The sequence below is a fragment of the Molothrus aeneus genome, chromosome 1 (genome assembly GCF_037042795.1).
Source record: "Molothrus aeneus isolate 106 chromosome 1, BPBGC_Maene_1.0, whole genome shotgun sequence".
Lineage (NCBI taxonomy): Eukaryota > Metazoa > Chordata > Aves > Passeriformes > Icteridae > Molothrus > Molothrus aeneus.
The window spans coordinates 50,069,978-50,082,796 of NC_089646.1; the positions used below are offsets into that span (position 1 = coordinate 50,069,978).

General features: G+C 39.4%; 1 protein-coding gene across 1 annotated transcript in view; it reads left to right on the plus strand.

Moving 5' to 3' along the window:
• SUSD5 (sushi domain containing 5) overlaps positions 1-12,268 on the plus strand; it is a 40,612-nt gene extending 28,344 nt beyond the window's left edge. The window contains exons 4-5 of the mRNA XM_066572245.1: positions 343-531; positions 8,844-12,268. Coding sequence (XP_066428342.1) covers positions 343-531; positions 8,844-10,126 — 1,472 coding nt within the window. The 3' untranslated portion in view covers positions 10,127-12,268. The remainder of the gene's footprint in view (positions 1-342; positions 532-8,843) is intronic.
• Positions 12,269-12,819: the final 551 nt, after the last annotated feature.

The window sequence follows — 12,819 nt, forward strand, 5'->3', positions numbered from 1 at the left end:
AAGCTCTTGTTAGCTTTTGTAGAATCAGGCAGGGAAGACAGCTGTGATCTGGCATCCTGCCTTGTTTGAAACAAGGCCCTTCTAAATGCATGACCATCAGATGGTAGTGACACGGCAGTAGACCATCATGGTAATGGCATCACAATTATAGCCCAATTTATACCTTCCAGCTGTAATAGGCAATTACAGCTGGAAATAATTGTGAAAGGACATAAGGGCATGAAACAGATGAGATGTACAACTTCTGTGGACGTGTATACGCTCATCCTCAGGAAAACTCTTAGCATGGCACTAAAGGACTATTGTGAAATCTTTACAATGTCATCTCTTTTTTCCTTCCAGACAAGCCCTGTGGGGACCCACCATCCTTCCCGCACACCATTCTGCACGGCCACACTGGCTTTGACATGGGGGACGAGCTGCTGTACGTCTGTGCCCAGGGCTATGCCATGGGCAACAAGGAGTCGGCGTTCACGCTGCTCTGCGACAGCTGCGGGGAGTGGTACGGACAGGTCCAGGCCTGCGTCAAAGGTCAGCTCAGCCAAAAAACTGCATGATGGTTTCTTTAATCTGCCCCAATAAACAGGCAAACATTTTTATCTTGCACCATGCCTCCAGGATTTTTGTCTGCAAACGCAAGGGTAGTTGCTCAGATATTTACTCCATTAAAAAGAGTGAAAGTGGATTTTCTTACCAAATGACTTGACTTGGGAAAAGATTTTTCAAAAAAAAAACCCCAAACCACAAAACCCCCAAGCAAATTGTAAAATGGCATTTCCTTAATTTAAACCCTCAATAAAAACCACCTTTATGTGTTAGTTAAATTCTACAGCAGTCTTTTAACTTTCCCCTTGTTTAAACATAGGCTAAACAGTACCATGAGTTCAGATGTGCATGCAATCTGAATTCTGCTTTCTCATGTTACCCTGCTCAATGCATAAACCCACCATTTTTCCCAGTATTTAAGAATGGTCATCACAAAATTTTAGTATTTTTTTTGAGAAGGCTATCACATCTTTAAGGTAAGGTTTCTGGCAAAACAGATAAATTTTAAGGAAAGGAATGAGCAGCTGTTGCGTAGCTGAGCTATCTATATGGGCTGGCGTTAGTATATCCATTTCAGAACCTATATATTCCTTAATGTCTGGAGGCTTGCAAGGAGTTATTTTTACTCATGAATATACCATCAGGCAGTGGATAATCATGAGAAAAGGTCAAACTTGTTCTTTGTAGAAATAGGTCATGTCTGTGCACTAGGGAACAAGATTCTCAAACCCATCCAACCGGTATAGATACGCAAAAAAACAAAGAATGAAAGCCCCAGCATTTTTCTCAACTGTTTCAGCTTCTAAAACTGTTCTACAAACAGCAGTTCAGATGATTATGCAAAACAATGTAGGACATAGAGGAAGAACATGGAGGGAAAAAGGAAAAAAAATAAGTATCTGCATCTGATCATAGAACAGTTTGGGTTGGAAAGAACCTTCAAAGTCATCTGATCCAACCCCCCTACAATAAGCAGGAACATCTTCAACTTACCCAGTGGGTCTGAATCTCCTATAATCTGCACCAAATTGATAATTCTTTTTCCTTTACTGAGGTTAGTGGAAATGCTATCTTCATCACACACAGACATAAGGCTGTATTACAGCAAAATAAGGAAGGGAAAAATCAGGCCATTTAAGTTGTCTGTGTTTCACTGTTTTCTCTGGATAAATAATCTATTTCCCCTGTTTTTCCAGAGCCTTTCACACAGCTGCAGGGGAGAGGAAAATATTTTTAAAAAAAATAGGAAAACATGGCTGTCAAATCACAAACATCAATACTGAAACTTAGGAGCAGATGTGATATTCTAGATGATGATTTTTAAAATTATTTAAATGTAGACTTCATGCTGGGGGGCTTCCTCTGATTAATGTTTTTCAAATACTTTAAGGACATGAGACAGAAAATACAATAATTGTTCAAGTAATGTATTTAATCCTCCTGATCATAATTCTTTAAGAAAGAAGACTTCACAGGATGATTAAAATGTGTGATACTAGGTTTCATTATTTTTTAAAAAGTAAGAATCCAGTGAAAAAGAACAACAACTAAAAAAGAGAACTTAATTAAAAGGAACCTGATTTAGAGTTGACTGATATTTTGGGGTCATAAGAGAGAGGAGAACAATTATTAAGTACTCCAGAAGTCAGCACACAGACTGATTTTTAAGTGCTTTGAGGCAAGAGAGCACCTTCCCTAGCATGAGGGTTAATGATGGGACTTAATGGAGAATTTATATTCCTGTTGGCAGACTGGACCACTTCTGTCCTGACTGGCTGACATCAATGGAAAGATGTTCATGCAGCCACTCCAGTGAACATTTAAGTGCTATGTTTAGAGCCTGGTAAGATGATACAGTGCCCTTGCTCTGCATCTGTGCTGGGTGAGCAACTGGGAAGTGTAAAATGGTCCCGATGCTCTTACTCCAACAAAAGGGGGCCACAGGGACAAAGCTCTGGTCAGAGCATTGAGAGATATAAGGCCAGTTAATACATCTTGCAGTGTCTCTGAGACTAGGGACAGGTCACTGTACTGCTCTTTGCTGCTTACTCCACCTCATCTGTGAAAGAGTGATGACATTTATCCAATTTCATAAAGCTTGCTGGGATTTGTGGATGTTACACCTTGAATAACATTGTTCTACTTGGTAACTGCCCCATTATACTACCCAGCTATCCAGACAGAATATCAGAATAAACAGCAATAATTGCATGCTTTTCTTTTTTGTGCAAAAGCATCAGACTGGCTTTACATTCCCAGTTGCTCACACAGAGCAAATATGGAGTCACAGAACTATCATCATAGCAGTGTCTAAATATAGCAGTTAAATGTTCTTTGAAGTCTCTTTGTGATCTTTCCTCTCTGTTTTGATCCTGTAAGAAGAGATACAGTCCATTCTGGCACCTGGGATATAAGTGCACGTGGGGTATAAGTGTACAGCCACACAGTCAGCAGATTTGCAAATTAAAATTTAAAAAATACGCAGATAATCAAATAAGCACATAATGCAAAATACATGGCAAAACCTGGCTTTGGGCATAACTGAACAAAATAATTTTAGACTTATATTAAGTGGATTTCAGATGCAGTAAAGTATGATGGAAATTCAAGTGGATTCTGGATACAGTAAAGTATGATGGAAATTAGGAAAGCAGTACATTACAAATGACTGTAATGTACATTGTGCATACCAGGTAATAGACAGTAATTATAAATTAATATGCTTTTTTAAGAAAAATGTGACTCTGTTTCCTGTAATTCCCTGTGATGAAAAGGCACTGTGTTCTAGCTGAAAGCTCAGGGATATTTAGCCCAACAAAGCAACCTTAAGGAGAGAACAGGGAAATACATGGATTTTGCCTTTTTTTTTTTTAATTTCTGTGGAGAGAATGCATTTTCTTCACAAAATATATCCTGATGAACATTGTAGTAAGATCTGAAAGCAGATGCATATGTGCCATGCTGTGGCTGTCCTGTAAGCACAGAGACCAAACTGACAATTGCTGAATGACATTTGGGCTTTTTTTCCCAAAATAAACCATGAGCTCAATATCAGAAGCATTAATACCAACACTTGAGTGGCAAGGGTCAGGGCTGGACTGCATTAGGCTGCATTCTCTAGGGTTTGCTCCCTCAAATCAAGGGCAGATGAGATGGCTGGGAAATCATGCTCCATCTCTTCCCTGAAACTGTCTCAGAAGAATGTCATGTATCTATCCTTTTCCCTGGATTATTTGGGTTTTTCCAGCTATATGCTTGTGGCAGGAGAGTCCATATCTTCTACACATCTAAGGAATCTCTCCAATGACATCACTTGGATACACAGCTAGTGTGTTCCAAGGTAGTCCAACTTTTCCAGGCTGAGGACCATCCTTCAGATTCAGTGTAAGGAGGACTTGGCTGACTTTGACCACTTAATCTGCAGCTACCAGAATTGTTGCCTGGCTCAACAATTCTCATTACTTCAAACATTACTTCCAGAGTTTTCAAGAATTATATTGGCTCACATTCATGTGGTCTGTAAGCACAACTAGCTAGCACCATTTATTTATGTTTTTTTTATTTTTATTGTGGGGAATCAAACAAAATGTCTCTAGCTTTTGATCTTATTTGAGAATGCTTTTTTTGTTGTTCATTCTGTGAGTGCAGAGGAAGAGTTGTGACAGACAAATATAATCAGCAACAAATATGTCTGTGGCCTGTCAAAACAATTGTTATGACAAACTTTGGTTCCCTTTTCAGGCCTGTCACTGAGGGGTTGTATTAGATTAATGTAAAGTATTGATCTGGCATGAATGGATTGTGCCAAATGGAATAAGTTGAAAAAAAATTGATGGGTTATTTGTTTATATTAGCAGGCTTTCTGCTGGAATAAAAGTTATCCTCTTTCTTATAGCTATTGCAAAAGACAAAAGGCACAATCTCTGTCTAGCATACTGTGGTCAACTACAAAGAAATTTGTGTGCCTGATCCAAAATAAATGGATAACTCTTTGAGATGCTGTAGCTCACAAATATGACTTATCTTAGGCAAATCAGTATACATGCTCCTTTCCTTCCCATCCTTAAAGACAGATGCTGTCTTGTTAATGTTTGCTGTAGCTACTCTGAGATTCTTAGACTAAAGATGTTTTATTCAGTACAAATATTTATAATGATGGTCTATATAGAATCAGGTTTCAATTTCCTGTACTCCAAAAATACACCCATAAAATATGCAGTGCATTTTATGGTTGCCCAAAATAGTAACACTCAAAATAGAGCTTGGATACCAATATACTATCTAGAAGAAAAATTAAACTGATCCTAGAGTGTGGAAGACCAGGCTCTTTGTTTTTGCCTGTCTCTGTGTTTGGTTACTGTTTTCACATTAGGATCAAAAACTGAAGGAGTTGGGAGCTCTACAGAACTGGATGCTTCCTAAGAAGGATTAATTAATAATTAAAAGGATTTCACCTTTTAACTGAGCTTCACATCTTTGGTGGTATGTCATTTCAGCATCTCTTGCTGTAAAGTATTCAGACTCAGTAATCCCTCAGAGAGTGAATTAAAACTCACTGATCCTTGAGTCTGCCAGAAGATGATACAGTCAAGGTGCAACAATGACCAAATATAAAAAGATTTTGATCTTGGATAAATTAACGTCAAGGCTGGCTCTTCATAAAACCAGACCTGCCTAGGTAGAAAGAAAGATGCAATCACTTTAAAATCAATTGTTAGCAGTTTAAAAATATATATATAAATAACAGTTACAATTTCTTGGATAAGAGGTGGAGCTGAATCTAGTTTGGTTGTTGCTCTTCAGTACCAACACTAAAATTTAGAGAACTGGAAAGTTCAGGAAAGTGGTGAGGAGGTGAGCAAAAAGAAGTGCAGAAGTTGTGCAATCTATTCCCAGAAAATCAAGCTCATGGTGGACTTAAAAGATTGTCATGGTAACACAGAGTCACTAAATACTGAGTCCAAGTCCCATTTGAAGGTCTGAGGCCCAGAAAGAAAGAATAGAGTATCATTACTGTGTAAGTCAATCCAGGATCATATAAATCAAACTCCAGAGTAAGGGCGTCCGTGTTTCCTTTGATGGTTAGAGAGCTCAATAGTTGCTTTCATTTTGGCATCCCATAAGCTAACATTAGTTATGTTGATAGTCTCTGCTATAAACTCTACAAATAGGGGAGATTGAATATGAAAATATGTTAGAGCAGCTTTACAACTTGGGCCACAATCTGATTGTGAGAGGGAACAAGACTCCCTTATGTGGTGACGAGCAGTGCATAATGAGCTCCAATCTCAGGATCTCTTTAGACTACAATGGGCTTTTTCTTCCCCCAGCTCTGCATTAAGAAAACACCAATTCATTTCTCTACAGGCAGGATCATGCCCAAAGGCAGCATGTGTGATGGAGACTCGACTGATGGCTCAACAAACCTTTAATATGTTCTGATAGACTGAGGATTTGCACTTTCTTAGAAGCACATGCTTTTTCCTGATGTGCCTCCATAGGACCTTCTCCTAGAGGGCTGAAACCACAAGGCAGGAGAAACACTGAAGGAAAAGAGATTCAAAATCTCTAAAAAGCCTGTTACAACAGTTGTTAGGCATTCATCAATGATCCACTCACACGTAAGGTACTGGTCAATGAGATGAATACTAGATGCCCATTCACACTGCTAACTAAAAAATAGGTCTGGAGGAAACAACACAAGCATGTGGATGTAATTTTTGTTTGCAGATGTGTGTGCCTGCTCACCACAACATAAAAATTACTGTTTGAACCTCAACTGGATTACTGTACTGTGGAAAGTGAATGAGTGGCAAAAATAGAGGTTACAAGAGACACAGAGGTGAAGACAGACTGTTGTGATGATTCAATTACAAAAATAAAACAATAACCATGACGGTTGGTAAATGGTGACTTCTCACATTGTGATGCTCCAGTTCATGTACATGCCACAGACACCTATAGGCTCTCCTCAGACACACTGAACTTTAGTGAAGCAGGCATGCCAGATATCAGCTTCTAGCAGGAGTCTGGATTATTAGAGGATGTAATAGTTTGAGGCACCATTTTCATGAAAGAGAGTGCCAGCCAAGCAGAAAAACTCTAAAGTGAAAGCAAGAGAAGGGACAAAGTGAGGCTAATGTTTGACAGTCAGTAGAAGGGCTGCATTGTGATGGATAGGGCCGTGCAGAGCTTCATGAATATGTTGCTAAAGTGCCCTGGTGTTCAGAGTTATCCTCCATACATTTGCAAGTCTGAAATACTATTGGAAAAGATTTAGGATCAATTTTATTGGAAAAGATTTAGGATCAATCCTGGTAGGGCTCTCACTTTTCAGAAGAAAAGTGAGAGCCCTACCAGGAAGATTTCCACTCTAAGAGTTTTATTCCCCTGACTGTTAAATCATCCTTGAATGAGACAGAAGTTTTTTCCTGCTTTGGAGAGGATGGGGAGGATCTAGAGGATTACCCAGGCAGATGAGAACACTGGGACCAGGAGGGAGAGAGGTCTGTTGTTGGCATTTCCTGTGAGATGAGAGGACCTGCTAAGAACATCCAGCTCTCCAGCATGATAGCTTTCACAGAGGCATTAACTCTCTGCAGGCTATTTGGGACACACATTTGGGTTTCCTTAGCATAACTGCTTTGGTTTCTGGTAGACCCAGATGCTATTCCAAGGAAAATACCTTTTGCTAATGCTCATTCTGTTTTGGCACCTGGCTTAAGCTGTTCTGGCAAAAAGTGAGCTGGTGTGAGCTGTATCACTGCTAAGTGGTTTTGGTCAGACTGGTTTGACAATATTTCTAATCTTTCTGAAGAGTAGACCAAATATGGCTCTGCCAGAAGTCTGGGAAGCAGTCTCCAAGGAGAATGTGACTCAGGCGGAAATTGAGGTGGGCCCCAGATGAAAATGTAATTCAAAATCGGTTGACTGTAAAAAGGCAAAAAAAGATAAGGATTTACAAATGCAGTGATGTGTAAAACAGGTTCTCCTATTAATTCCTTGTTTCCCATGTCATGCCAGGTCTATTTCTTCACTGTCTTCATAAAAGACTAAACACCCTCTTAAAAAAGAAAAATTCTCACCATTATTCAGTTTATTTTCCATATCCCAAGGCACTATTTTTTATGACTTCTAATGCCAGCATAAATCTCAGAAATTACATCAACTTTCTATGGAGTAAAACTTGTGTGAACTTAAAATCAACCACCCTGTCTAGTTTGGAAAATTTTTCATTGAGCTAAGGCTTTAGAATAGTGGAAGAAGTATTAAGTACAATGGACTATTCCATTCAAATTCAAACATTTAGCTTTGTGCTTTGAGTCAAGTCTATTTTGCTATCAGTGGTAGGTCTGTTGAGTATTTCTAAATCAAACTCAAGCATTGTAATGAATCTACCCCACTGCTGCACTCAGTTTTTTTTACCAATTTTGTTCTGTGTTCATTTTTTTCTCTTTTCTCAGTGGCAACATTTAATTCCTTAAAATTGAAAGCCTAAGAGTTGATTACTAAGAGTAGAATTATCATGTCAACTAGGTGTTAGGGTTTAAGTGTTTGAGACCGGGATTTCTAGCTTTGCAGGGTGCATCTTGCTTTCTTCAGATGAAAACAAGCAGAACTCAATGTCAGCCTTGGTGGTGGAGTCTGCCTCAGCCAGCTCTGAAGAGCTCTTATGGACAAAGAAATACTGTTCTGGCCCCAGGCATTGTACCACTGTAACACCAAGGTGCTTGAAGAAAAGCAGGGTACTGATAAGAATGTGCCTTGATATCTTGAGCATAAGGTACTGAACATAATTCTTTAAAATCATCTAGCTCAAAAGGGATGAAGTTGCTGTAAAACTTCTAGTTTTGTCTGGGGCATTTTTTTTTATTACTAGTTAATAATTGGTATATCTTTCTCTCCACACACATTTCTTGCTTGAATAAGATGAAATTTTTTCCTCAAATCTTGCAAAGAGTCACACTAGGGAAAGAAAAGGTTTGAGAAAACAATAAGCAAACGAAGTCCTCTAACTGGAGATGGTGAGTTATTTATATTAATTTTTAAATCTGGAAAGGTAAGACATTAGCAGTTAGCATTGATACCTCTTGTGATTTTTTTAAACAAAACCCTTGAAAGTGAGTATCAGCTCAAGGACCATGCCCTTTTCAAATAAACAATTACACAGAATGAAAAATACTGCCTAGAAGACACTTCACATTGCACCTCTCTTCTTGGATTTTTGTAATAAATGAGCTCAGTGCTTTGACAGAGAATGAAATGTTGGCTTATGAGGGTTTTTTTAATTTTTCTAGATGAAACTGAGGCACACATTGACTATGAAGATAACTTTCCCGATGACAGATCAATACCTGTTGCTGAGAATGACCATGGCAATGGCAAAGAGGAAATTGAGCAGGAGCAAATACAGCTTTCCTTCAGTAAAACTTCAGAGGAAGGAAGAACTGGGAGTACCAGTGGGGTTACTCAGCACACAGACATTTCTGAAAAGGGAAGCAGGGCACCAACTGAGTCCCCTGTGTCACTCCTCAGCCAAAAAAATTTGTTTTGGTTTCCATCAGAAACTTTCAGTGAGCCCGTACCAGAGAAAGAGACAGACGATTCCACTAAAGCACAGTTTTCTGAAGGTGATAACCACATTGGTGTGAAGACAGTCTATGATGAACCTGGTGCCAAAATGTTTTATGACAGTGAGGATTTCCCCATTGGACCCATTCTCACAACAAATGATACAAAGACAGCGATGGGTGCGGTTGCCATCACTGACGAGTCGTGGTTAGATGGATACCCAGTAACACAAGAGGTGGTGGAGGATGATGAAGAGGGTGATAAAGTCGATGGTTCGATGGGAACAGAAGATGACATCATCCTCACCACTGACCAGCCAAATCACGTGGAAGTAAGAAAATCAGGAAATGGCAGCCCAGCTCCAGAGGAAGGTCTAACACAGATTGTGGCAGCAACAACAGCGGCAGATGATGAAGGGGCTGAAGAGACAGCAGTGCCACCTACATCAGTGAGTGGTCTGGAGAGCTTCAGTGTCAGCGGGGGTTATGATGATGCTGCTGTGAGGGAACATCCTGCTACATCTCTGGAACCTGTGACTCAGGAGCCCACTACAACAATGCTGTTTGACATCAGCAGCTTAAAAACATCCATGTCAGAGACCTCTGTGACCCTCAGCCCCTCTGATCACACTCCATATGCAGAACCAAGAGACACAACCACCTACCCAGAACAAGTAGCAACCACTGCACCAGCTCCAGATATCATTACTGACACAGCATCCCAGGAATTAGCTGAGCAAGAAAATCTCACCCAGGGCCTTGGAGAAAAGCCTGGCCCCACTTCTGAGCCATGTGAGGGAGAGGATTGTCCCAAGTCCAGTAAAGGTGCTATCATAGCAGTAATAGTGATTCTTCTCTGCTTGTTACTGGTTGCAGCTGTTCTGGCAGTGTGGTTTTTCAAAAAAAGGCAGCAGAAAAATTCTGTTTATAAACTAAATGGAAGGTGTCAGCCCAGACATCACTGTTACCACCACTACCACCACCAGCACATCGAAATGCAGAAAGTCTAACCAGGGGCCTTTAGGCAGAGATCAGAAGAAAAAACATACTGATGCTAGAAGAATCACTTGACTCATGGATGCTAAAATCCAGCAGTGCAGAAAGCAGAAGAAAAACAAGAATGCTAGAAGAACATAGAAGACAGGAAATATTTCATCCTTTTGAAATTGCAGTCTAGCATATTCGACTTTTCAGAGCTAAAGAATCTGTACATTTTTATCACAAGGGTCTTTTGGAGACACCAGCAGGACACAGTGTGCTCAGTAGTACACCTTCAATTTGTTCCGCTTTTACATTTTGCTCCTATTAATAATAAATTAATTGATTAATTTCTGTGTTACCTGGGTATAATGTAATGGTAGGGCTGGTCAGGCCTCTGGTCTGTTCTCAGTGGAAGAGGAAAAGAAGGAGGGAAGAATGGAAAAAGGATTTTTTGGAGCAACCACACACTTGGTGTTTGTTCCTTTTTTAGAACCTGCCCAAGCTGGTCAGGATAAACCACCATAACAAATTATTACCTGATGTGTCTTAAAAAGAAAAACTATTTGCTACCAGACCTTAATGGATAGTATTGCAATGATTACTAAGGTCATTTTCTTCAATGTTGTGAATTTAACAAGCCACAAATGTTGGATTGTTATGCTACTTTTCTGGAAGGTGTTCTTTTAGCCTTAGTGAAGAAATGCCATTCTTATAACTAATCTTCCTGTAGAAATGACGATGTTTCCCTGGAATTCAGAGAGTACTGTAAGTGCCATTCTTCCTTGAGCATGAGCAGGAGAGGAGTCAGAGCACCTTGGAATGCAGGTGTTATGATGAGTAGCCTCTCATCACAGAGCCAAACACTGATAAAGCACTTTCCAGGGGAATCCTGTATAAAATCAGCTGCTTTCTGAACACAATGTTGACTGACCAAGATACTGAACTTTAATTCGCAGCCAGTAGTACCTCTGGCAACTGAAGCCATGTGTAATACTTGGGGAAGGACTGATTTTTCACCATTCTGCTCTTGCATTGGCTAGAGGAGTGGACATTGGCTCTGGGAAATGAGCAGCCAGCCCCTTTGCATACTGCTTATTGTGGTTTGAAAGATAAAGCAGACCTGGGAAAGAAATAAATTGCATCTGGTTGATAAAATGCATTCAGCTTTTAGACTGGGTGTTGGTACAAAAGCACTGAGGCTTTTCCAACAGCACGTTCCAGTTCCAACAGTTCTGAAAATAAACTGGAAGAGGGGAACATGTTTTCTAGAATCCCTTAACATAGTTCGTGTGAGTTTAGTATGAGGTCTTCCTTACATTTCTGAATGAACAAGAGGAAGTCTGGCAACTGTGAATAATCTGCAGGTCAGAAATAAATTCATCTGCCATTCAGCCTTAGTCAAAGAGTAAGAAAAAGTGCCTGGGTGGAGTTCATTCCCTGCTCTGGCTTGAGTCACAGTGGTAATCGCCTCTAACTCCATGGAAGGTAGGCTTTATGAAATGGAGTGCAGAATTGGGCCCATCTTACATGCAGCCATCAATCTCAGGGCTGGTAAGCAAAACAAAGCATTTTTGGACAATGGCTAGGGGTTATCTTGGAGAGTTTGACCTCAGAGGGGTAAGAGTTGAATCTTGTTGCCTGGCCAGAGCCACAGTAAATAAAAATGACAGAAACTGTACAGATTTGTAAATATGTCTCTGACATATGCATGACTTTATGCTTTTAATGCATTCTACACTATGAAATGACTCAAAATTTCTGTTGTAAACTATTTTTTAAAGCAGTCATAAAAGAAAAACTCAACAATGGATTTCACACCAAGCAACTTTATGGAGACTGTTAACTCAACTAAAACATATAATCTGTAATCCTATGGAAATATGCTGAAAAATAAACACAGGAACATCCATTAAAAATATTGCTTAACTGAAAGGTACAAGTAGGTGTTACAGTTCCGTGTAGCATCATTCTAAATGAAAAGTCAATTCTGTTTGTCCCAGGAACTGAATGTGTAAAAATGAGACTCAAAATATCATTACAAACACAAATTGTACAATGATCTTATTGGAGACTTAGAAACACTTGTTATTCATGAACCAGAAGAAAGTGTACATTAACATAATGCTTTGGAGGTATTTAAATAAAACTCAAGTTACAAAAACACCAGGAAAGGAAGTGTGTGCATGTGTTTTTGTGCAAATCATCCAGTTTGCCCACAAGTTTATGGAGAAAAGAGTCCTGTTACTTTCACAATTCTTGTAGAAGACACCTTGATATTAAAAATATTAGCTAAAAAGTGTTTAGCTTAGACTGCCAGCCCAGTTCTGCTTTAGAACATCTACCCTCCTTTGCAGCATCATCCGTTGGTATTCACAGTATTCACTTTACCAGGGAGTTTGGGAAAACTAATAAACAGATGGGGATAAAAAGCTCTTCAATTATACATTTGACTTAGACTTCCTTCTGTGTGTGAAACTTGGCTAATCACAGATAATGGGAATGGCAAACAATATACACATTGTACAATGAATACAAAATCTTAACGTGATAAGGTCAAAATAGAGTAGGAGATTAATTAATTAGAAATCAAAACTGAAACTGCCAGCTGCATGTTGAAATTAGGAGTGGAAAAAAATGGGTGGAATACCAGAAGTGCTTTTTTGATAGTGACATCCAACCATTGATCTGTTACTCTGTGATAAAAGTTACATATCATTCTCTT